The 26,632-nt window shown below is 40.4% G+C and overlaps 3 protein-coding genes across 4 annotated transcripts in view; 1 reads left to right on the forward strand and 2 right to left on the reverse strand.

Annotated features, from left to right (window-relative positions):
* Position 1: 1 nt before the first annotated feature.
* Positions 2 to 3,765, forward strand: LOC133515808 (peroxisomal membrane protein 11C-like). The gene is made up of 4 exons (XM_061848401.1): positions 2 to 480; positions 1,845 to 2,009; positions 2,719 to 2,903; positions 3,324 to 3,765. The coding sequence occupies exons 1-4, from the start codon at positions 421 to 423 to the stop codon at positions 3,580 to 3,582; spliced, it is 669 nt and encodes a 222-aa protein (XP_061704385.1). The 5' UTR covers positions 2 to 420; the 3' UTR covers positions 3,583 to 3,765.
* A 129-nt stretch (positions 3,766 to 3,894) lies between these two features.
* LOC133515795 (uncharacterized) overlaps positions 3,895 to 26,632 on the reverse strand; it is a 54,366-nt gene continuing 31,628 nt past the window's right edge. For both annotated transcript variants that reach the window (XM_061848383.1, XM_061848382.1), the window contains exons 27-42: positions 26,420 to 26,543; positions 24,920 to 25,150; positions 18,649 to 18,765; positions 17,908 to 18,066; positions 16,295 to 16,469; positions 15,721 to 15,873; positions 14,780 to 14,880; positions 14,398 to 14,484; positions 13,605 to 13,766; positions 12,591 to 12,718; positions 12,074 to 12,234; positions 11,815 to 11,912; positions 10,233 to 10,362; positions 9,343 to 9,496; positions 8,650 to 8,817; positions 3,895 to 6,635 (exon numbers count right to left, since the gene is read on the reverse strand). In XM_061848383.1, coding sequence (XP_061704367.1) covers positions 6,413 to 6,635; positions 8,650 to 8,817; positions 9,343 to 9,496; positions 10,233 to 10,362; positions 11,815 to 11,912; positions 12,074 to 12,234; positions 12,591 to 12,718; positions 13,605 to 13,766; positions 14,398 to 14,484; positions 14,780 to 14,880; positions 15,721 to 15,873; positions 16,295 to 16,469; positions 17,908 to 18,066; positions 18,649 to 18,765; positions 24,920 to 25,150; positions 26,420 to 26,543 — 2,371 coding nt within the window. In that variant the 3' untranslated portion in view covers positions 3,895 to 6,412. The remainder of the gene's footprint in view (positions 6,636 to 8,649; positions 8,818 to 9,342; positions 9,497 to 10,232; positions 10,363 to 11,814; positions 11,913 to 12,073; positions 12,235 to 12,590; positions 12,719 to 13,604; positions 13,767 to 14,397; positions 14,485 to 14,779; positions 14,881 to 15,720; positions 15,874 to 16,294; positions 16,470 to 17,907; positions 18,067 to 18,648; positions 18,766 to 24,919; positions 25,151 to 26,419; positions 26,544 to 26,632) is intronic.
* Positions 19,740 to 21,009, reverse strand: LOC133515804 (uncharacterized protein K02A2.6-like). Its single transcript, XM_061848396.1, has one exon. The coding sequence runs from the start codon at positions 20,979 to 20,981 to the stop codon at positions 19,941 to 19,943; it is 1,041 nt and encodes a 346-aa protein (XP_061704380.1). The 5' UTR covers positions 20,982 to 21,009; the 3' UTR covers positions 19,740 to 19,940.

Consider the following 26,632-nt stretch of genomic DNA (forward strand, 5'->3'; position numbering starts at 1 on the left):
AATGTACCCGTTTTTCCTTAAATATCCTTAATTTTCCATACAAAATCTATTAGTCAGTTTTGTAACGGTCCATACAATGTATAGTTAACTGCGTTACAAAACGGACAATTAAAAGTGACACACTTTTTATTACTTAAATCGATAGTTTCATGATTCTGAGTAGAAATGACCCATAATTTAGGTTAAAAAAAGTACAGTGTACACTTTTTTCTGAAAATGCCCCTATACGACCTTGGAACTAGCATTCCAATCTCCAATGGCACCTTCCTAGTTCACAAGTGTTACAAATACCATTACATCATTATCGGCAGATAATCCTAATCTCAAAGAACAGTAGTAATAGCAAAAGGGCATCTTATCAGCGATGATAAACGTCAGAGATACAGTTATTTTATTTACTGATAGTACAATTTGGATAAGATGCGCGAAGTGGTGGACGAGTTTTGTGAACTTCTGCAGGTCCATGCTAATCGGGATAAGGTAAGTTAGTATTCACCACATAAGCTCGAAAAGGCTTTCTTCGTACTTCAAAAAGTGATAAGAAAGTTGCATTTTTATCCACATGTCTGGCAAAGTGGTCTGTGATCTCTTGCAAATAGTGCTCATAGTGTTGTGTTCCTGCCGGTGAGTAAGGTTGCCAGAGCTCAAGGGGGGGGTCGGCAACTTCCTTTGTAGTTGCAGACGTACATAGGCTACGGAGACTGCTTACCATCAGGCGGGCCGTATGCTTGTATGCCACCGACGTAGTATTTAAAAAAAAACCATGTTGGCTGGTAAAATTGACTTTTAAGTGATGATTTTGAATGTTAAATATTTAATAGCGTTCATTTGGATTTGATTTGTAAGGTGAAAGTTTTTCTGTTTCACTCGGTAGCAAAGTTTGTTTAACCCTCGTGCCTTGAAACGCTCGCAACGCTCTAGAATCTCAAGATTTCACTTTTTGAACTATTCTCCATGCTCGTGGTTCTATTTTGGAATTTTTCGCTTGCTCATATATCAATATTAGTTAACAACTATGCGCCTTGTAAAACAAATAACTATTGCATTGATTAAATTGTGCATCGGCCAGATTGTTACGTTAGGTACCTATGTGTCTGTTTATCTGCATACTTTACGAATTGATACATTTTATCAAAGTTAGACATCTCGCTATGTGCGTATTCTAATTCTATGATATTTATCTCTAACTTATCTAAAAGTCTATCGTTGATTAGAATAGAAAGAGTACATATTCTGATGCTAATTTTGCTTAATGTAGATACGGTTACGGTACATACAGTATTTTGTGAACCAAAATGATATCGATTATTGTCCTTGCACTGTGAGTATGACATAAGAAAAATGTTACATATGCACTGTACATATACGATGTAAAACATTTGAGCACATGGCGGAATTTACAAACGCTACTTCTATAAGTCGAGTTATAAGATAAACTATGAGCGCTAAGGTTTTTTTTTCATAAATTTCCTATTGCATGGCTTGGATACTAAGTAGGCGATATAGTGGCTGAACCAAACAGAAACATCATTGGTGTGACAAAGGCGCAAAGGCTTGGCTCGGCCATCTAGAGCGAATGGGAAGCGATTGAGCGGTGAAAATAGCTTTTGTGGGAAAACCGACAGCACGCCACCCGGCCGGTCAACCTAGGTATCAATGTCGGGTGTGGTGGACGCGAATCTGCGCGAGCTCCAAGTTGAAGACTGGCGAGAAACTGCACAAGACCGGGATCGGTGGCGAGCAGTCGTGGTCAAGGCACACTTTGTGTCGCTCCGCGAGAAGAGTTAGTAGTAGTAGTAGATGCGTTATTTACGCAGTTGACTTACCTAAATACATCTTTTCAGGTAGTATCCCTAGCAAGCTACGCCCTCAAACTATGGGGTGCTCGAACGCAGAGCAAACCTCTACTAGGAGCTAGTGCGCGGCTGGCCGGCGCGCGCGCCACATTGCGTCTGTTCGATGATGCCGCCGCGCTGCGTGTTGCGATTAACTATGGTTTGGGAAAACAGGTGAGAACTAATAAACTGACTTCGGGGTGACTGATAGCGTGTCCCCTTATATTTAAGCTAATGTAGGTAAAAAAATAGGTATAGTTCGTGTCTTCCACGATGACGCGCAGATCTGTCATATCTAACCTTTAATCACATGACATTACGAGTCAAGGCACGCGTAACCGTGAATGACACGATTTATACTTATGTGTATATCCGACTTATATATCACCGTTCGATTACCTATATGCTAACATGCACTTTATTGCGCTAGAATGCAATAAAGTGCATGTTACAATTGTTTCATTGCAGAAAATAGGAAATTCGCATACTCAACTCAACTCGTGTCGATTTAAAACACTCCCTTCGGTCGTGTTTTAATTTATCACCACTCGTTGCGAATTACCTATTCACACGTGTATCGTACAACGTTTTACAGTACATATGGCTCTTTAAAGTTTTGACATACGCACGGAAAGTGCTCATTCCCGCACGTGTGCGGGAAAGTATCATCATGTGTACTGTAAAAGTATTTGATGTGGTTATATGCATGTTCAATCGCCACTCATTAACGGCTTCTAGTCCTTTTCCTGTCCATTCCTTGAAATGGCATGACGATGAAAGACACTTATTACCAATGAGGTTTTCAGAAAACTAATCTTCGCGACTAGGTACTGAGACTGCTACCGTAACTTACAGTACTCCTAATATTTTCTTTGTCATCCAGGAAGGTCCATTCTGGGGCTCGCTAGGCGTGGCCAGCAGCGCTGTCACCCTGGCTTTTCTCCAGGCTGAGAAACTAGTCTGGCTGCTTGATACAGGACTCCTCACTTTATCCCAAGACCTGGACTACAAGCTGCGGACGGCGCACAAGACGTTATGGTTTCTAATCTCTGCAGTTGGGTTTATTAGGTAAGATTACTAATCTCCTGGGGGATCCGGGGTCTAGCCAAGATGAACATCATAAATCGACAAACGTTAACCGAAAAGTAAAAATGAATTGGGATGACAGATCTACGAAAAGTCACGTGACTATTGCCAAACATTCTTTGCCTTTATTGGCGTTTTCAATATCAACGAATTGTCATCTTGGCTAGGCGCTCTTGTCTAAGACTCGCTACTGTCACAGTTAAATTGAACTGTACAGACGCAGCATCTAATTTCGATTCATTATGATTATGATATACTTACCCCGAAGACAACTGTTTTTTTTTGTGGAATATATCTCAAGGTACAATACTAAATTAGAAGTTTCCGAGCTAACTTACATATAAGTGAGACCAAACTGACCAGTTTTAATTTTTACCTAAATATCCTTAAAATTTCTTCCAGGTCTACAAAAGCTCTGCACATCGCCGCAAACGAGCTAAAATCCCCCCACCCCCGCAAATGCGCACCCGCTCGCTTCACCCAAGCTTCAATACTGTCTACAAAGTTGTTCCTCGATGTAGTCCACTTCGGGTCCTGGCTGCCGATTGGCTGGCTGTGGGGCGGGCGGCTGTCATTGGAACATGGTAGTGGCATAGCTACGGCTTCAGCTGTGTTGGGGTTGGTGGCGCATTACCATGGCAAGAGGCTCGCATCACGATAGTTAACATTTGTTTGAACTTCGACGCTGAGATTATATTGCTGAATATTCGACATGTTGCCAAAATGTCCTTGTTGTGTTGCACTCTTTGAATTAATTGCCAAATGGTGCTTTAATTACAGGGTGTATTACCTACCTGTACATTTTTGGAATAAATACATATGTCCAGGTACCTACTTAGTTATATGAAACCAATTCAATCTAGCGCCAATAATACAAGTTTTTGATGTTTTCAAGTATTATGTATGTCAGATATTTTAATGGTTTCGTTATGATGTAATCATTTAAATTTAAGTTAAAATAAAATAAGTCATAGTAGTAACATAATCTTTTATTTTCATAACGTGTATGCTTTTGTCCGAAAGTTACATTTAAAGAGATCCAAATCAAATTACGTTATATTAAATATAAAAGGTTTTTAACTAAACTTTGGTTATGAAACCTTCTACTTAAATATACGCGTTATACACGCAGAAGGCCTGGCACATAAGGTATTTATATAAGGTGTTAAAAATTTGCTACCAATATTTTAAGAGACGGAACTTGACATTAAAACAATTAACTTTCAATAGAAATTAAGAAAACTTTTCATCTGATTTTCTTTGTTTTCATTCACCATACGAAAAAATAAATAATCTATTTAAGTATCTAAAAATATTCATCATGTGCATTTAACTGATAATATGTTTAACATATGGAAGGTAGATAGATTTAAGGAACAGAATCTCCATATACCAAAAAGTGTCCGACATAAAAACCATAAATAGGTGGCGCTACAATACCTATAATACTTGAGAAAAAAATATAATCATAGACAGCGCACTTCACTCCGTCAATAACGCCTAGGTTCTTAGCTACTCTAGCGCTACTCTGGAGAGATTTGGAACTATTATTTATAGCTGACAGCTGGACACTTTTGCAACAGTTCTGCATATGGAGATTCAATCTTTGCCTCTACCTTCCATAGTTTAACACTTTCTGTCATGTCAACAATTGTTTGTCATAAATGTCATAATCAACGTGTCATTTGATTTATTAATGTGAAGTGGCCAGTTAAGTGTTAGGTAAAAGAGGTTCTAGAATCTGTTCAATTAGATCTCATTTAATTATCTCATTAACAGGGCGTTTTACTTAGTAAATTTGTTTTATATTTTTCTCCAAAAAAACATCATATAACATATAATGTTTCATACTTAAGTATGCTCCAGGAGGCGAGTAGTAACAGCTGTAAAAATATTGGTAGCTAATTTGTTAGCACCTTATATAATATGACACGCTATCGTCTATCTTCCTCATAATGTTACAATTAGAAAGAGATAGACAATATTTAACGCATTTATCAAACCATTGGAATTTGAATCGTATTTTTCATTTAGATGTTGTTTTTCTGGAGTGACGGAGGTGTAGGTCAAAAAATGGATAATGTACTACGTTTTTGTTGACAATACGCAACATCAGAGGGTTTTTTTTATCAATATGCCTGAATTCACATAACGAATAATTTCAGCTATCATTATTTTGGATATTAATGATCATTTTATTTTATACGACTTTTTGGTTCTTATACGTACACAGATTGTCATACTAAGCAGCAATTACATTACCTGTGGGTTACAATTTCTGTCAAAATAACAATAATAAAGCTTTTGACTTATAAAATATATCAAAATTACAGTACAATATCAACATATAGGATATATACACTATAAAAATACAAAATGTAAAATTAAAACTACGGAATTAATTACGAAATCCCTAGAGGCATTTCAACGCGTTCGAGAAATTATAATTTCCTACTTGAAAGTTAAGTAAGTTCGTAACTATGTCCTTTTCTATTATACAGCTGCAGTCATACGACATACATACATACATACCCACGTACGTACGTACATATATATATATATATATATATATATATACATATATATGTGTATTGTACGTACATATATATTATATATATGTATATTGACGCAAATTTTTGTGACAATATTCTTGTCAAATGTCATTAAGTCTGTATAATATAATAAAAAAAGTGGCCGTGACATAATCGGACAGACAGACGGACATGACGAATCTATAAGAGTTCCGTTTTTTGCCATTTGGCTACGGAACCCTAAAAACCTACTTTCCCGGCTGGGTTGGAGTTTTTGGAAAATCAGAAGGTAGTTGCTTAGGATGGTATTCCACCTGTCCAATTTCTGTGTCCAATGTGCATAGCGTCTCACTCTCTTATTAAGCAAAATGTAAGATGCAAATATACATTGGACCAAGGAATTGGACAGGTGAAATACCATCCTTAGGGTGGTGTTTCATCTGTCCAATTTCTATATCCAATATTTGAACAAATTTCTTCGAACGAGTTCCGGAAGAAGAAGTTCCACTTATCCAATATCTTGGTTAAGTTTTTATACTATTTGCGTAGCCATTTTGAATTAAATGTCAGTCGTAATATTTGACCAAATGTCAGTGTTTCTTGTATCTCAAATTTGATGAACTCACCAAATTCCTTTGATCAAGTGCATATTGGACAAAGATATTGGACAGATGCCAACCTTATGCCGGCTGTACACACTCGTCGAAAGCCTCTCACCGAGAATCTCAGCATCGCTCCGATCCAATCGGAGAAGGGCGAGACGAGACCAGACCGGAGCAGTATGGTCACACTCGTTCTCGGTCTGACTCGTAGTCTCTCGACGAGTGCGTACAGCCGGCAGAATATAAAAATCAATTTCTATGCAAGTTCTTGAATTTAGGTTGCTAAGGAAAAAGAAATAGCAAACGTCAAAATTTAGAATACCCTAGAGATTTTCTTTTAAATCTAGGTACTGATATGTTACAAATCACCTGCGAGTCTCAATTCTTCAGCAAAATAATTATCTGACCCTGGGAACAGTGCAACAGCACACTTCGCCAAATGTTTTACGCTAGGTGACTTGGTCCAGGACACCAGGTCTGCTTGAGGGACGGCGGGGCAGGCTTCTTGAGCGCGGAGGAGGCTCGCGGGGTCCGAGTTGGGGGTGACGAGGCAGAGCGCTAGGCGGCAGAGGAGGCGGTGTCTGGAAGAGTTGGGGGTGGTTTATAAATGTGTATCAGAAGTGGGATATTCTTGTCTCAGAAACGTTTATTAATGAAATCGAGATAGGTTTGGTTTATATAAATTTGACAGTGCCGCCGCCTTGGAGAGAGTGGAACACATTAGTTGTCTGTCAAGTGACATTTGTCAAATAGTATTAAGGTGCTGTGAGTTCAGGTCCTTCTCCGAACGCAGCCCGCTGAGCACTGAGCGGACGGCCGTGCGTGCCCAGGATTGCGGATATCATTGTTATGAATTATTATTTTAAACAAATAAAAGGAATAAATATTACCATTACGCATCACTAGAAGCAATTTTCGTGTATAAATATTTATAGATTTTTAACGGTGCGTTTGAGACCTATGTTCTTATTTTTTTTTTCATTGAGTGAAACTTTACTATGTATTATTATCTAAAAAACCACTACGATTTTTTGAAAACTCTGCTGGCTCTGATGTCCCACGAAAATTTACATTTTTCGTACGCCCTGCGTTGTCATCACGTGAATTTTCTCCACTTTGCACCAGTACGCGACTGTGATATATTCATAGGAAATATTACGCGTAACTCTGGGTAGGGGGTGCCACTAACACAATCCATCACAATCTGAGGGTCTACCGCGAAACAAGAAAATCAAATTTCTTTATGTAACCTCTCTCACTCTTGCATGAAGCGAAGCGATAAAGAGGCAAATAACGACATTTCGATTTTCGCGTTTCCCGGTAGGCCCTTTGTAAGCAAACCGCCTTGATGCATCAATGTCATATTTTATTATCTGTGAAAACTTGTCAAATAACAGTTTAAGGCACAGTATGTATAAGTTACTCTATGGTTTACGAAAGGTGCTAGTGCTGCACTCTGGCGGCAGAACATTGAATAAATACTCCCTATTGTTATTTAAAAAATTATAAAAAGTAAAGGAAATAAGCATTGTTAATAGGGTTTCTGCTCGAGAATTCTCGAAGCGAGAAATCTCGAGAAATTTGTCGCTCGGCGAGGCAGGAAAAAAAGCTCAATGCCTCGAGAACTCGAGAAATAAATCTCTTGTGATAAGTAAAAATAATAACACGTGATGTGTCTATAGTGTATGTCATTGGGTAGTTAAATAAATGTAGAACAATTATTCTTTCAGGTCCTTACTTAAAAAAAATATTAGTTAACCAACCAAGTAAAAAAACTGCCTTAATCCGTCCCCTATCGTGCTGGCTTCAACCGATTTACATGTTTGGAACTTTTGAAGTACTACACTCAAATGTCCAGAAATTCGTCTCATTTTTAGGTTCTTTACTGTACTACGTTTTTTTAGCATTAAAAAAAAGTAAACAATCTTGACGTGTCTTTTTTATTGCAAAACGGTTTTATACAATTAGTAACTATTACTTATGAACGGAAAATAATGTAAATGATCGTATATGATTTATAATTGTTACATATTTGCCGTGACTTATTTTTCAAAAGTGTTTCTCTATAAAAGGACTCTCTAGGAAAGGAAGATCGTTTATCTTTTTCTAATGCTAAAAAAACTAATTATAGGGCCATGTAATACCAAATATTACAAAACTAAATTACTATCGATAAATGAAATAATCTCCATTCATATTAGCACAATTTTAGCAGCGTCATTGTTAAGTTTAAATTAATATTACGTCGTAAAACTTCTGTAAGTTTGTCTAAACACCTAAAGAAATACACTATAGCATATCAAATCACCGACGCGCACGTTTGCCTGTATAGTTTTTTTTTTTTTTGTTTGTTGTTGAAATTTTGATTATGAAGTGCAATTTATGGCAACTAAAAATTAACCATTTGTTTGATTATTGATCTCACCTACGACTCCTATAAGTTTTATTTGTAATAAACCAAAAAAAAAAAAATAACATGGTCTTTTGAAACTTACATAATATCTCGAGATACTCGAGAAACTCGAGAATTTCCGTGCCTCGAGAAACCAGAAACCCTAATTGTTAAGTAAATTTAATTAAGGTGATATCGTATACTTGTCGGTAGGTTCGTCGGCGTTGGACAGGACCCGCAGGAGGGCCATGCGCGGCGGCTCCGCCCAGCGCGAGAGTTGCGCGCGCGCTGCTTCAGTCTCCCCGCTAGAACTCAGCGCCGCCCGGCACAGTGCGCAGATCCATACTGATATTATCAGTTCTTTGTTTGCACTGAAAAAGGTTCACCGTTAAGAACGCAAAAAAAAATCTTACAGCGATAGGGCTCGTGTAAATTAATTTTATATAAACGCATACATTTTCCTTGTAGTGTTTCTGTCTATATTTTACTTATTTTTTTAAGCGTAGCGAGGTTTTAGTATCGAAGAATAATACAGGGATGTTTATATGTTCCAAATGTTTGTTACGCGATATCATGAATATTGTTGATCCAGTTATAATTAAATTCTAGAGGAAATAATAGTAGGTACCTACTCATTATTTGTCCCGTCCCCGTCAAAGACCTCCCCATACAATATATGCACGTTAGGATAATTCACTGTATAATCGCTATACCTATTCGTTAAAAATTGCATTTGCCTGAACTAAGTTGATATCTCTGCCAAATTTCATAGTTATTAGATTATAATATAATTTAACACTTAAAAACATAAAAATGCACCCCTAATTACGTAACTCTAAAATCTCGCATCGCCCAGTTGAAGAGTAGAAGTAGTAAAAATTCTGAATAGTACATACAAATAGCCGACAGAGGCCAGGTCGGTCGCGCTAAAGGGCTGCGCCTGCGCGAGCGCGTAGGCGGCGTGCAGCCGGCCGCGCCGCAGCAGCGGGCCGGGCGCCGCCCACGCGCAGCCGCCCCAGCGGGCTGAGACCTCGCCCCATGTGCCACCCGCTGCAATACAACGTTATAAGAACCCACGGTTCATATCTAAGATTCTTATAAGAAAGATCTTTATAAAATAGTACATTACGATACAAGTGCGAAAAATAGGAAATTCGAAACGAGTGGCGATATATTAAAACACGACCAAAGGGAGTGTTTTAAATTGACACGAGTTGCGAATTATCTATTCGCACATGTATCGTACAACGTTTTACAGTACATATGGCCCTTTAAATGTTCGACACAGTAACGTAATATGCTAATTTTCGCACTAGTGCGGTAAAGTAGCACCATATGTACTGTAAAAAATATTTTTCAGTAATTTTATAAATACATAATAGGCTTGTTTCCTAATAGACAATTTAGTTATTATAAGCTGTCATAAAATCGTGTGTCAAAAATGTGGAAAAACAATACCTTATCTGTTTTTTGCCTGAGCCAGTAAACTAGGGGGGAGGGCGGCAAGTTGATATAGATATAGGGGGGGGGGGGGGGGGGGAGCTGCAGAGGGGCATACATTGTATGTAATCCCGCCTACGTCCATGAGCATAACCTGCGATTGTGTCAAAGTGTCAAAAACATACGTAGCCTACAATGTGACAAAAATAACGTTTTAATTTATTCTCTTAATTAAAGACCACTTACATCAAACCATTCATTGTCATAATACTTATGTAGTTGTTAGTATGAACTCTTTGGTAATATAGAATGACATCTGCCTTCGCCATATGATGAAAGAACGAACCATTCATGAAGGCCGCGGCGGCGGCGTCGGCGACCGCCCCGAAGTAGTCCAGCGCGGTGAGCGCGCGCGCCGCCCACAGGCTGGCTCGCAGCAGCCGCGGCGTGGCGCCGCCCAGCCATCCTACCCACACCTGCGTGCAATCATAGATGTAGGATAAATACAAGGAAAATATACACGGTGCTCACGAGGAACCCGAAAGATTTTAACCACGTACTTCTGAGGCTAAAAGAAGGAGAAAATGTTATATGAGTTTCAATAAATTTCGCGTTTCTTTTTTTGTTTTTTTTTTTTTCAAATTTTGATCGTATTTGTATATAAAAAGTTAATGTTCTGGTAAAACTGGAACTGAAAATAATTTTTTACGATTTTTTTTTTAAAACTAGTTCTTGCAAAGGTTACTTGTCACTTTTTGACATCTATCAATAAGGATATTTAGACTACGCCCCATAATGGCATCATCGCGATCAAAAAGGCGTTTTGCACTAAGTTACGATAAAAAGATGTTTTTTTTTTACATTGATATTAACTCTGAAACTAGGCGAAATCCAGAAAAGTTTATACGACATTTTAGTCTCTAAATGTGATCAGTAATGTAACTGTCAAAATCTTTCGGTTTCCTCATGTAACACCGTGTATAGCTGAGAAGAAGCTTGAGTTAAAATAAACATAGATATAGAACATTCCTATTCAACATCACATGCAGAGGCGGCGTTAGGCGTGGACGACGTGGACCACCGCCTACGGGCTCGCGTTCCGAGTGGCCTCGCACCACAAAGTATATCTCGGACACAACGTAAAAATGTTTGTTATTTCTTGTGCCACCAGAGGGCCTCGCTAAATGTACCTTGCCATAGTATTTGCCCACATAACATTTTGGTCTTGCCCCGCCACTGATCACATGAAATGGCAGAGTGATAGATACATTTAATACATTTATAACAGATAGTGACATTTAATATAAATAAGCCTTACATTTAAACTGAAAAACTAAGAGATTCAGTTGTAAATCTAATGCAGAAATATTCACGGATGTTAAATAGGAGCTTGCCTCAGCATAATGTTGCAATGTGTTTACTACGACACTGGTTTTCAGGCAGACCCTTGATATATTATCCCTTACTCGCTGTTAGTCGGAAACTAAATGGCTTAGAGTTATGTTATTATGTACTAGAATTTAAACTATATGTATTAGAATTTGGACAAAACAAATACTAGTATGGTGTGAGCTGAAATGAATAGTTATATATTGAAGGAAGTATGTAAGATATGTAAGATATATGTATATGAGTGTGAGTATACTTAGTAAAGTTAAAAATAAATAAATAAAGACATAAGGTGCATAAATATCATCATTATAAATTTGACAGCGTGGCTCTAGTACCTGGAGGTAGCGTGATTTGTATTGCTATAAGATGTTGTTTAATCCGCAATTTAAAACTACTTACTGTATTTAAGTTTTTGATGGGTGGAGGTATATTATTCCAGCATTTTGTTGCTTTATATTTGAAGTTACCTCGAAATGCAGCAGTACAAAATATGGTAGCGTAGTATACAAAAGTACATCTTTATTTTTATATATTACCGGCAGAGCCTCGGCAGCTGCAGGTTCCATGCACATTATGACAATGGCGCGGGACAAAAGTTCTTCTAATTCGTCACTGCCTTCCTCCACGTATGGTTCTAAATGATAGAAAAAAATACATTAAGTAAAAGCAAACATATAAGCACAACAGCTTAATTGGATCCATATATGACCCCTTGCGTTGAATACATCGTACGACGCTCATCTTGAAAAGCTAGTCTTATCAGTGATGGTATTCTGTACATAGAGTGTACTGTACCGAGTGCGGCGAGCAGGAGCAGCAGCTCTTGCGCCTGCGAGCCGACATGGCCGACGAGCGCGGGCGCGCTCGCGGCGCGCGTCCACTGGGAGACGGCGCACGCGCGCCGTGGCCTTGCGTACGCGCAAGCTGGCTCAAGACCGCTAGCCGCTAATATTACCCTGCCAAAATAACATACTTTACACCCTTATTCATAAAACTTACCAAAACTGTACAATTTTGTTCCTTTTTAACAATAACAAATGTCAAAATGGCCAATTCACTGCTTTATCTATTTTGTACAAACAAATAGTCCGCTACTCAGAAAAAACCGCATAGAAACGTACGATTGTATGTAATGAATTATGCCACTCATTCGCTCAACCTTAAACCTGACTTGAACTTTTTAACAATAAAAGGGGATTCCTGGACCCCCTACAGTTTGTGCACGGTCTCTTTATCGCTGGCGTAGAACTTAATGAATAAAAATAAAACATTATCACTAAAAATAAACTGTACTTAATTAGGTAATAATTACCTAAACTGTGGCGTGTCGTGGTACGGATGCTGGGGGTTGTGGTGATCGACGAAGAACCTCTGGAGCGCCTGGTCCAGCGCTATTTCTGGCAGCCGCTGCCACGGCAGGTGTACTGCTTGCTCTAGCGTCTGTAAATAATAAAGTTTAACCCTTGATAATATCGGTAGGCCTATCTTTCATAGTTGAATGTTAGATAAACACAAATCCAGTTCAAAGGACCATTACGACACAGCATTCATTGTTACATACACAATACAAGGAGTATTAGTTTCGGAAAAACTACACATAAGATAATTTAAATATTTTAAATGAAATTAGAAGTTAAATGTTACAGGTTTCTTAATTTCTCCCTTGCCCTAGACTGCAGAGCCTCGAACACCGTAGAAAGGTAGCCTGTTTATCGGTTTTCTCTAGGATACATTTCGGTTAGTAGTCAAAAACATTTCCAATAATAAAAAAATCCCAGCTGGCATAACAAATTTTAGTATTCTAGGACTTAAAGAAGTAGCTAACCGTTTTGATGATCGGCATACTCAGCATACCTCAGTCTGTGGGCGCAACGGTCCGACAAACAGTTGCAGCAATGCGTAGTCTTGAGCTCTGTGTAACCAGGTGGCGGCTTCCACAACGCGATGTGTAACTGTTCTGAACACACCTCAGTCCGTAGCCGCAACGGTCCTGCGAACAGTTGCAGCAACGCGGCCAGGCGCGGCGTAATATCGCAGTCTTGGGCGCCGCGTAACCAGGTGCTGGCTTCAACGCCGCGAAGTTTAGCAAACTATTATGTATACAGTACCTTAGTAAGAAGCCGTTACGGTCCTGCGAACGGTTGCAGTAACCAGGTGCTGGCTTCGACGCGAAGTATCGCATGCAGTACCTCAGTTCGTAGCCGCAACGTCCTGCGAACAGTTGCAGCAACGCGGCCAGGCGCGGCGGAATATCTCGGATCGCTTCGTAACCAGGTGATGGCTTCTATATGCTGCAAAGTTTAGCAAGCTATTATATATACAGTACCTCAGTTCGTAGCCGGAACGGTCCTGCGAACAGCTGCAGCAATGCGGCTAATCGAGGCGCGATATCGCAGTCTTGAGCGCCGCGTAACCAGGTGCCGGCTTCGACGCCGCGAAGTGTGTCGGCGAGCCAGGTCTGGATCTCCAAATCAGTGCTTGTGCTTATCTGCGAATTCATTCTTTATTTAATTTTCTTTGGGCGTTTTACGTATTACCTCTCAACTGAGTTCTATAAACGATCTTTTGACGACCGGTTTGGCCTAGTGGGTAGTGACCCTGCCTACGAAGCTGATGGTCCCGGGTTCAAATCCTGGTAAGGGCATTTATTCGTGTGATGAGCATGGATATTTGTTCCTGAGTCATGGATGTTTTCTATGTATTTAAGTATTTATAAATATTTATATATTATATATATCGTTGTCTAAGTACCCTCAACACAAGCCCTAATGGGCTTACTGTGGGACTTAGTCAATTTGTGTAATAATGTCCTATAATATTTATTTATTTATTATAAACAGTTTTGCTAGACAATAAACGACCGTGGATAGCCATTATTCTTTTCTGTAAAAGTAGAAAAAACTTCCACTGGACTTGTACTTATTAGGAGATTATTTCCGGGATAAAATAAGCCTTATTTTTTACAAACGTTCTATCTACCAAAGTTTCAACATGTCGACACATTTTTAGTTTAAGCTTTGACAAGCGGCCGGCGAAAATCTCGCAGGAATTTTATATAGATACCTACTGACAACTCGCACAAGTATAACTAAGCTAGTACTTATACTTATAATACTAACCTGCAGCGCAGCGGGAATACAGTGAGCGCCAGGCCACTGGTGCTCACTCCAGGGCAACTTGCCCAGCTGCGCCAGGAACTCCGACAACTGCAACACAGACACTGTTCCAACAACACTTAACGGACGATTGGTTGCCCCTATCTTGTTGCAATAATGTTTGCGAGCGACAAATTAACTGTGTAATGTGAATTCTAGAAAAGAAATTAGCTTTTCTAAAGTTTAAATGAAGCGGGTGTGCTCGGCACGCCACCTGCTTTGAGCAGTAGGTGAAACAGTCTAAGGAGCCAGAAAGAGAACGTGTCATTTTGGGTAGCAATCATTAAATTTATATTCCAAAGAATACACTCTGAAAGTTTAACAGTTAAGTCAATCAGAAACTGACCTGGACTCGGCTATCTCTGGCAGCCGCCGGTGCGCTGGTCACATTCAGGTAGACCTGGATCGTCCACTCCCACACTTGACTTAGGAGGTGCTCTTCACAACCTGGGATAATAATGAAATTCTTAGAGCGGCTTGAATTTGAAACAATGTTAAATCTACTTGACTTTTAGCCATTTAGTGGACTGATTACCGTCACTCCCATACAATAAAAATGAGCAAACGCTTTAACGATGACACACGGTTTGGTGCAACCGACCCTAAGGTTCAGTTGCGCCAAACTATATGTCGTCGTTAAAGCGGTCGCTAAATATTTTTGTATGGGAAGTTTCATAGTTCACTGCTGTCTGACGTTGATCAATCCGTCAACTGTGGTTGGCGCGCCTGGTCCTAAATTCATTCGCGGGGACACTCTCGGGGCCCATTTCTCGAACGGTATTAGACTAAAATTATTAGTCTACAAACTGGCAAATCGTATGTGTTTCCATGATAACATTAGGACTGTGAATTAAATTGTGTATTTTGTAAGTGAAAATTAATTTGCATGAACAATGTTTGCCTAATTTTTCTCCTGAAACACAGAGAATCCTAGTTTAAGCACATGTAAACCACCACTATTTTAAGTCTTTGTTTTTTGGGTGAATCAACTTTTTTTGTTTTGTTATCCTGTCCCGTTGTCCAAGGGACAACAGTGGCACAGTTTGTTTGAAGAGACGTTGTATGCCGTTCTATTAACATGCTTAGTAGGAGGCCCATTATGGACATTGGTTATAACGACCACAAAAACGCAAGTTTGATACATTTAAGTACCATAAAATCTGTATTTCAATGAACTTTTGTCCCCTGGACAACTAATCGTAACCATGGCAACGAGTGACGCTAAAAAGTTGATTCTCCCTTTTATAAATTATGTTTATTTTATATCACTGTTAGTGCAGTACAGACCTGGGCAGTCTAACATGCACTGGTGGACGTTGTCGACGAACTGTTTGAGCATGGTCGCGTAAGGCTCGCCCGACAGCAGCGGCGGCAGGGACGGGTGCGGGGACACCCACGCCGACCAGGACTCCTGTAATGCCGACCATGCGTAGACCGCCACTGTTGGACAATAAATAAATAATAATTATAAGACTATATTATTGAACCAAAAATTGGAGCAATCCGCAGAATCGTTTACCATGTGTCTCGTACAACAAACAAAACCAGGAGTTCCTATTGCCAAGGCAAAATGATCAAAAAACTGTTTAGATAGATGTGTTATTGATTAATAATACCAAAGAGAATTTGAAATAGAGGCGGATTGAAACTTTGTAGCCACAGTAAGTTTACTGCCATCTTTCGACATATGATTAAAAGTTTTAGAACGCTATTTGACTTCGATCCTTATTATTTCACTGATATGTGTTAAATTTGTTAAATATTAAAAAGTTGCGCCATCTTTTTGAGCGATGGCGCCATAACCTTTGGCCTATGCTCTTTGCAGTACAGTAAACATACTCGTATGTATAGTACCACATACCTCTCTCGGGAGCATAGCTGAGCGCTACAGCTTGCGTGACGAACGCGCGCTGCAACGCGTGCTGCAGCAGCGCCACGTGCTCGGCGTGCGGCGCGTGCTGCGTTGCACCTGAGGTCGGGACTTCGGCGCGCGCGCGCCACCATAGCACGCCCAGCTCACGGAGTAGATGACCCAGCTATGTAGAAAAAAAAAACTGTAATAGCATGAAAAGTATCAGAATAATTAGAGTTTACATTAAATTTCATTTTATTGAAATAAAGCAACCGGGTATGTCCTTAAACTACGTCCAAAAGAGATATATGGGCACTATGAATGTCATCTCGCTTAGTGTGGCACGGCACAGCGCAGCGGATGTCATTCCAGAACTAGAGGAGAGCCAAACTGGGAAAGTACCTCCACCTTACAGAAAACAGCAGCCAAATAACACTAGACCCTACTCATAGTGTTGTGTTTCTGCGGGTGAGTAAGGTTGCCAGAGTTCAACGAACGTGTGTAACTCGTCTAGAGTTGCAGGCGTCCATAGGCTACGGAGACTGCTTACCATCAGCCTGGCCGTATGCTTGTTTGCCACCGACGTAATATTAAAAAAAAAACAACTTTACTCAAACCTGAATATTTTCATCGTGTCCTTTATTGCTTAGACGACCTTTTAAGAAATGTACTGGTAAAGCACAGCACACCAATCATCAAAGACGTATATTCTGTTTTTTTATTCCGTAGACTAAAATGACATTTCATGTGGTACTAAGAAATGTCATGTCTTACATATGAAACGTCTTTTTAGTTTACGGAATAAAAAACAGACCTTAGCTTTATGCAGAGATGAGGTACAGTCAACAGATTTAATTTGTGATCTCATTTAGTACCTTTTCACAGTTTCAAACAACATGAAAGTCGCCAGAATCCTCATACTATTGTCACTGTGACGAAATGGGTCACAAATTAAATCTTTTGACTGTACCAAACATTGTATTTGTATAGTTGGTAATCGTCTAAATAAAACAGGATGCACAAATAAAAAACGGGTCTCTATTGCTTCCCATAAAGTTTTAAGTCATAATGTATTCTTTATCCGCATAATTTGGTTTTTCTCAGAAACACGTAACTTTTCAGAATTGCCATAAAACCTAACCTTACGAAAATCCTGAGAAGTTAACGGTTACGGCAGAATTATGACTAATGATAATCTGACAATTGTTACATTATCTTCTTCCTCGCGTTGTCCCGGCATTTTGCCACGGCTCATGGGAGCCTGGGGTTCGCTTGACAACTAAGCCCAAGATTTGGCGTAGGCACAATTTTTTTTTTTACGTAATTTTTACGAAAGCGACTGCCATCTGACCTTCCAACCCAGAGGGTAAACAAGGCCTTGTTAGGATTACTCCGGTTTCCTCACGATGTTTTCCTTCACCGAAAAGCGACTGGTAAATATCAAATGATATTTCGTACTTAAGTTCCGAAAAACTCATTGGTACGAGCCGGGGTTTGAACCCGCGACCTCCGGATTGCAAGTCGCACGCTCTTACCGCTAGGCCACCAGCGCTTTTTACAATTGTTACATTATGACTTTCAATAATTATGTAAAACAAAGGGATCCCATGAAAAACCCATACTTTGTCAAAGGGCACATGTTTGGCCACGGTAGCGGCGCGCGCTACATGCCCAAAGCTCATAGGCGGCAAATGACCCGCTGCGGCCGCGCGCGCTGCATTCAGGGCCACTGTAGGGAGCTGTCCTGCCGTTGTGAGGTTTATGATGTGGACGCCGATCAGCTGGAATATAAATAACCGTTCGAACTAAACTACTCTTAAACATATATAATTCATTAACGAGTATAGTCTGTCCGTTATTCTAAAATCAAGTACGCCATGCCATAGTAAATAATTAATAAGTAAATGTATGGCGAACTTGATCTTAGAAAAAGAACAGGCTATACTTGTAATAGATAATATGTGACAATCGGGTGTTAATTATGTTGTGTTCCTGCCGGTGAGTAAGGTTGCCAGAGCTCAACGAGGGGCGGGAGGGGGTTAGGGTCGGCAACGCGCATGTAACTCCTCTGCAGTTGCAGGCGTACATAGGCTACGGATACTGCTTACCATCAGGCGGGCCGTATGCTTGTTTGCCACCGATGTAGTATAAAAAAAATATATTGTCCATTAATATGTCGGACACTCGGACATCTCACAAAAGAATACTAAAGCGTGTAAACTAATTAATCAATATCATATTTTAACATAAAATCCTGGTCACGGCACCAATTATAATCTAAGTTTGCCGTATCGAGGTCTTTGAGTGAGTAGTCTACAGGTGCCAGGGAAACTAAAACAAAGTAAAACCCTTGAATCATTAACCTCTAAAAGTACGTGTAAGTCAGGATCGGGATCACGGCCCCAGCGCTGCGCAGCACTCATCAGCGCTTCCAACATCTCAGTGCGCGCTGACTCGTCTACTGATCGTGTCAAGTCGAACTGCAAAAAATGATATTATTATGGACTTGGGAAAATAAATTAGTTTTGTAAATGCGTAGCATTCGTTTAGCAAATACCTAGTACATTAATTAGTAATACTAGTATTCAACAATACGTCGTATAGTGGCATTAATCTGTCAGTGCAATTTGACTTTAAGAATTTTAATCTCCATATTTTTATCTGTGTATGTGATTCTGTTCATTATCATTCGTTTCAATTTTGTCTTAAAATGGTTGTCAATAGAAAGTCTAGTTCTGGTTTTAAATCCCTTGAGTAGAATTTTTAAAATAAGCAGAAACGTTTAGATAACGTTTCCATAAGTTCAAATATCAATATCAAACATTAATTCAGCAAATAGGCCACAGGGGCAGTTTTACATGTCCATTTTTACAAACAATAAAAAAAAAAAAAACAATTACAAATATGGAATCGATGAAATAATAAATACTTTATTAGAGATGTATACTGTCTCTAAATGTCAAATTACACAAAAAAACTATGAGAAAAAAAAAAACATAAAATACTAAAATTCTTTAGAGATGTATAAGTCTCTAAGTGTCAGAGATAAATTATAAAAAAAAGATATTAAATTATCCTTAGAGATGTAGAGGGTCGCCAAGGCTTGAATTCTTATATAAATAATTAAAAGACAAAAAATAAAATAATTAAATCAGACAAGAACCGAATGAAGTGTCTCACGTTAATGCCACTCAAAAGTAAAGTTACATACTTTAACATAACATGTACCCCGTGTAACCTTAAACAGACCGGTCTCCACAAACAGTTCATTTCTGCACTGGTTATTGCAGATGCAGTACTTGCATAAAAAACATTTCTTTTTAGGGTTCCGTAGCCAAACCCTTATAGTTTCGCCATATCCGTCTGTCTGTCTGTCTGTCTGTCTGTCTGTCTGTCCGAGGCTTTGCTCCGTGGTCGTTAGTGCTAGAAAGCTGAATTTTGGCATGGATATTGTTCCGTATGTGACAGGGGACAAGTGAAACTAACGGCGGTTGAAATCACACTGGTTATATTCATGCGAAGTGTTACCTTAAGTAGGGGTCGAGGCACCGAACCCGCTATAGCTACATGTATACATATATTACATATACAACATCTCCCCCTAATAGTTTTACAATCCATCGTTGATTAAACAATTAAGAAACTACCACCTAAATTACATAAGACAAAAAAACGGTTTATAATCAACCCTAGGGACAGGACGCAACGACATTTGTCCAGCCGTTCGACTCGGACTTACGGCTTCGAGTTGAGTCTCTGCATCTTGTACACCTTCTGTGTCGTGGCTCTGTTCTCGTGCTTCGAAGAACTCGTCGTGACCCCCGTCATCAGCTGACGCGGCCGGCGGTGAGGCCTTCGATGTCTGCAGGTCTGGTAAAGTCGTCGCAGTAGATGTCGGCGTGGTTCCACTCCCCTCCACAGTGGGGGACTGTGAAGACTCCGCTGACACTGGACGAGTTATTTCAGGTTCCTCACCGCATAACTCAGATGGAGAGAGGTCAATTTCGTCACCCGATGTCGATTCAATAGAAGTATCAATGTCTCTAGTGCCACTAAGATTGTTGTTTGTCACTGTCCCTCTAAAAGCTATCAATTGATTTTTGTGTTTTTTAAATTGCAATGCAGTTACACTGTCTTTCACAATATATACAGTTTCACCCAATCTCTTCATTACTACACCTCTATTCCATGTAAATTTACCGTTACTGAAATATTTTTTAAACAGAACTTTATCACCTGGCTTAAAACATTGCTTGTTGGTGCCACCATATGCTTTAGTCTGCAAACACTGTTTATAATTTACAACCTCAGTGAGAGTGTCCGGTGAGGACGGCGCGGCGGCAAGTACATTAGGTACAAGTAAATCCAGGCGCGAACGAAGTTTCCGCCCGAATACCAACTGGGCAGGCGAAACGCCCGTAGTGGAGTGAACCGAGTTTCTATAGTCGAATAGGTATTTTAATAAGTTTTGATCGACTTCCTTTGCACTACTACTTAGCAATGATGCTCGTATACCTTTTTTTACCACCTTTACGAAGCTTTCCGACTGCCCATTACTGGCCGGGGTATAAGCGGGAGAAGTTATATGGGAAATCCCATTTACCGCACAAAAAACGCGCGAACTCATTTGAAGAGAAACAAGTGCCGTTATCACTAACCAAAGTATGCATAAGACCGAATCTTGACATGAACTCATACAATTTAGCTATAACTGCATTCGAAGTTGTATTATTCAAAAAATATACTTCTACCCATTTAGAATAGGCGTCTACGACAACTAAGTACGACTTATTATTTACCGGTCCGAGTATATCTATGTGTATTCTGTAGAATACCTGCGGAGGGTAGGGCCATACAGCCAACGGCGCACGGGGAGGTGTTGGTCGGAGCTGCGAACAGATTAGGCAACTCCCAATAGTACTTTCAATTGCCTTATCTATGCCCGGAAACCATAATCTACTCCGTGCTTCCGCTTTGCACTTTACGATACCTAAATGTGATTTATGAAGTTCAGCTAATACTTTTGTCTGCAATCTTGTCGGTATCACTATTTTATGGCCTCGCATAAGACATCCGTTCTCAACTGAAAGTTGGTTCCTACATAAAAAATAGGGCCGGATATCTGAATCAGACACTTTCCTAGGCCACCCGTCTTGAACATATTTTATCACTTTCCTTAAAGTTAGGTCACTAATACATTCCTCACGCAATGTATTGAATGTGATTGGCAATGTTTCATCAACTACAAAATTAATGTATGAAGCCCGATCGTCAATAAACTCTTCCCCTGCGCTGGTTTCGTGGCCCGACTGCGAGCCGGTGCATGAGTCATCGGGCAGGGTTGCGCGGGAAAGGTAATCAGCGCTGTTATCAGCACTACGTATGTATTCTATTGTATAATTATATGCACTTAGAAACATAGCGTAGCGTTGTAATCTGTTTGCTGACACCTCTGGAATTCCTTTGTATGGACCGAATATTGATATAAGGGGTTTATGATCAGTGCGCAAAACAAAAGGAATCGTCCTACCATATAAATATTGATGAAAACGACGGACTCCGAAAATGATTGACGTAGCCTCTTTCTGTAGTTGGGAATAACGTTTCTCGGCGGCATTTAACGTTCGTGAAGCATAAGACACTGGACGTTCGACGCCATCAGCATCGATAAGTGATAAAAGAGCACCAAGGCCGTACGGGGATGCATCCGTAGTCAAAATTATAGTCGCGTTTGGATTAAAGTGGGCCAACACCTGATCTGAACTCAAATGTTTTTTTATGGCCATAAAGGCATCGTTATGTACGGAATTCCAAACCCATTTGCTTCCCTTCTGTAACTTTGGTATAACGGACTAAGTAGTGACGATGCACCGGGTACGAAATTTCTATAGTAGTTTACCAAGCCCAGAAATGACTGTAAGCTGGCAACATTAGTCGGGGTAGGCGCATTTACAATAGCTTCAACCTTTTTGGGTGACTTTTTCAAGCCGTGTTTGTTTATAGTGTATCCTAAATACTCTAACTCGTCCTTGAAAAAGTCACACTTAGCTTTTTGTAAGGTCAGACCGGCATCTTGCAGTCTTTGAAGTACTGCCCGCAACCTCGTTAAATGCTCCTCCCTGTTAGCTCCTGTCACCAACACGTCGTCTAACATACATAAAACTCCGTCCATACCTGCCAACACGCACTCCATAACGCGCTGGAAAATGGCCGGCGCGCTTGCTAAGCCATATACTAATCTGGTATATAGAAATAGCCCTTTGTGCGTGTTGATACAAGTGAGTTTTTGAGATTCATCGTCAAGGACACACTGCGCGTATGCTTGTGAGAGATCTAGTTTACTAAATTGCTGTCCGCTATGCAATTTGGTAAACAATTTTTGTGCAGTGGGTAACGGGTACTGTTCAACTAACAGCTGTTTATTAATTGAGACAGAATAATCTGCACAGAGACGTAAAGAGCCATCGCGTTTTAAGACCGGCACTACCGGCGAAGCGTACTCCGAGTACTCGACCGGTTTTAATATACCTACTCGTACTAAGCGCTTTAATTCGTTTTCAACTTTTTGGCGCAAAGCGAAGGCCATAGGACGCGCTTTAAAAAATATGGGCTTTGAATCACTTTTTAAAAATAATTTTATTTTATATTTATTGAAAGTTCCTAGTTCGTCAGAGAAAACCGCGGGATATTGTTTTTGTAATATATCTAAAAAGGTATTTGAAGTTTCACAAAAATTAACGGGTGTGGTAATTTCTAGACCGTAGTGAGCCATAAAGTCCCTACCTAAAATTGGTGGCCCCCCATTACGGATGACATGAACATCAAACGTATGAGGTTTACCCCAAAAAGAAAAAAGTAATGGGGCGATGCCGACACAAGAAATATTACCGCCTATATAAGTATGTAACCGCTTATTTGGTTGGGATAACGGCCCGTGTTTGAAATATTGTAAATACACTTGTTCCGAAATTGCGGTAACCGCTGAGCCGCAGTCATATTGAAACTTCATTCTTACCCCGTGAACGTCAATTATTTCTGTCATTGGCTCGCCATTAACAGTACGAATATTAAGTAACTCACCATCATCGCCGTTCTCATCGACACTCTCGTTTCCCACATAATTAATTTTTTTGCACATCCTATTCAGATGACCCTTTTTGTTACACTTCCTGCAAGTATAGTTAGCGAACCGACACTGCTCTGTGGTGTGGTTTTTAAAACCACATACCGCGCACTTCACTTTAGCGTTAGCACTAGCACTAGGTTTCGTAGCGATCTTAAACAGTTGTTCGGGCGCTGACGAGGCCTGGGCCGGGGTAGCTCCTGCGCGTGCGCTGCGCAAGGTCTCCGCCAACTCGACTGCTTTTGCCAAGGTCACGTTGCCAGGTTCTAAGGCAAACAGCTTCTCTCGCTCCTTCCCAGAAAGCATTCCCATTATAAAACGGTCCCTTAATGTTTCTTCGAGGTTTGAAAAACTGCAATGCTCCGTCAGTCCACGCAATCTTGCAGCCCACTCCGTGTAACTTTCACCCTCCTTTTGCACGGCTGAATAAAACGTAAATCTTTCACCAAAAATACAGCGTTTGGGGAAAAAGTGTGCATCCAAAATACAAAGAATATCTTCATAGGGCAAATCATGTAGTAATTTAGGCAAGGCTAAATCTGCCGCTAACTTGTAGGTAGCCTCGCCGAGTGCGCTCAACAATATCGCGCGCCGCTTCACTCCGGTAGTGTCGGCTTCCTTGGTTATATCATTCGCGATAAACCATTGTGACAACCGATTTTTGTACACCCGCCACGTTCCCGTATTATGATCAAAGCTGGTTAATATCCCAAAATGAGACATTGTACTATTCACTTTTTTAAAACGCGGGTAGATTCGTCGCCACTGTTCCGTATGTGACAGGGGACAAGTGAAACTAACGGCGGTTGAAATCACACTGGTTATATTCATGCGAAGTGTTACCTTAAGTAGGGGTCGAGGCACCGAACCCGCTATAGCTACATGTATACATATATTACATATACAACAGATATATAAATCAATAAAGCCGACAAAGTCGTACAATAAAATCTAAAAATTTAATTTTTTTTAGGGTACCTCCTCTACACGTAAAGTGGGGGTGAATTTTTTTTTCGCTTCAACCCTAGAGTGTGGGGTATCGTTGGAAAGGTCTTTCAAAACTAATAGGGGTTTTCAAGAAACATTTTTTGATAAAGTGAATATATTCGGAGATAATCGATCCGAAAGAAAAAAAAATGTGTCCCCCCCCCCCTCTAACTTTTGAACCATAGGTCCAAAAAATATGAAAAAAATCGTGGAAGTAGAGCTTAAGAAAGACATTAAATGAAAACTATAGCGGACATGATCAGTTTAGCTGTTTTTGAGTTATCGCAAAAAGTTTTCCCTTCATAGTAAAAAGACTTACTTTAATTAGGTACTGATTATGCAAATTTGCCTATTTGTTTAACTTGGGTGAAAGGTTTACTTTAAGCTCCAGTTTAGCTTATTGTGACGAAAGAGTAACTACGGAACCCTACACTGAGCGTGGTCCGAAATGCTCTTGGCCATTTTTTATTTATATAATATAGTGAGCAGAATGTCACAATAAATGGTTGTAGTTTATAGTGCACCTTGGACAGGTAGCTGAACGCTCGCTGCGGCTCGCACGGCCGCGCGCCGCACAGCGCCCGCAGCAGCGCCGCGTACAGCGTGTGCGCGCCCGCTCCCGCCCCCGCCCCCGCCCCCGCCCCCGCGCGGCTCAGTAACGCGCGGCACAGCGCCTGCTGCGCCGGCGACGACGCGTGCGCGCACCATTGCGGGACTAGCGCTGTTAGCGCGCCGGTGTCGGAGCAGATCCATCTCTGGAATAACGAAATTTACCTCTACTATTAGAAAACTGAGCAAAGATCACAAGGAACTATGGGTTATTAGATAATAGTCTTCCGCTTCTGTTTTTTATCGAATTTGGAATTGTCTAGTTTAACTCCCAGTCGCGAATTCGAGTCATACATAATCATACAAAATATATCCGGATTGATGGGCCGATGTCTTTTGTCGAGTGGCTCTGTAAAGAGCCGTTCGCATATGGTAACATTCCGATTGTATGTATATCTTCGATTCGTGTGAAGCGCTGCGAGGTCCTTCTAGAGAGAACAATGTGCAGCGGCCAAGAGTTGTTGCTCGTTTGGCACCACCCAGGGGACACGTGCAGGGCGACTAAGGGTATTCTTCCTGCGGACGTGAGCAACATTCATCCCCCGGCGTGAAAGTGAAGGGGTTCAGCCTCCCGCGACATGAATGGTGCAAGCTTAACAGATTGCGGACAGGGTTCGGCCGTACCGCACATTTTAAACATCTTTGTGGATGGATCGACTCGCCCAGATGCGATTGTGGCGCTGAATCTCAAACTGTCCAACACGTGGTACAGGAGTGCCCCCTCAGAGCCTATCCTGGAAGCCGCGATGACCTGTTCTCACTTACTCCTGACGTAGCCCAATGGCTGAAAACCTTGGATACAAACTTGTGACATACCTGATATATTTTCGATTTACTTGTGATTTTTTTGTTATGCCATTCGATTAAATAAATACAAAATATATCATAAACACCCAACACAGTTAGAGCTTTATAAGTTTTTAAACGTTTCAATGTTCTGTGAGTTCAGAAATTAACAAAAAAAAATCATCTGGCCACCCACAAATTAAAAACTTTTTATTTGATTTTTGATCTGATGTCAACACAATTTTGATTTGTCAAAGTAAAAATTCAAAACAGAATGGAATGCGAGACCTTTTTACATGCATCTGGCCGGCTAAATGACGTGTATAGCTATTTTTGAATAACTACACAGAATACTGTGTAGTTATTCAAAAATAGCTAATAAGCCGCAACGAAAATAAATTGACCCTTTTCCAGACTTAGTACGATTTATCGAACACATAAGCGCCATTAGAATTTCAACTTTAGCATTCCGATTTAAGGTTCAAATTACATTGCACTTTCAGGAAATATGACTTATCTTCAAATTAATCATTGAAGCTGGATTCATCGGAAAATATTTGGATTTTTGGGAAAACCTTGTAGATTGGTGCGGTCTGAAAAAGATTAAAAAAAGTACAAAACAGGTTTACATCGGCCAGCAGTTCTAGTACGGCCGTGAGCGCCGCGTGCGCCGCGCAGCAGTCGGCCACGGCGCCCGCGCAGGCCCACACGCGCTGCGCCACGTTCACGGCTGTCTCGCGGGTGCTGATGCGTCTAGGTCGGGAGAAAGTAAGAAGTGTTTAACATGTTTCCAAACAGTGGTAGTAACACATTTTTTTGGTTTGGTAGGGGCTTGAAGTTGG

Source organism: Cydia pomonella, chromosome 3 (genome assembly GCF_033807575.1).
Source record: "Cydia pomonella isolate Wapato2018A chromosome 3, ilCydPomo1, whole genome shotgun sequence".
Classification (NCBI taxonomy): Eukaryota; Metazoa; Arthropoda; class Insecta; order Lepidoptera; family Tortricidae; genus Cydia; species Cydia pomonella.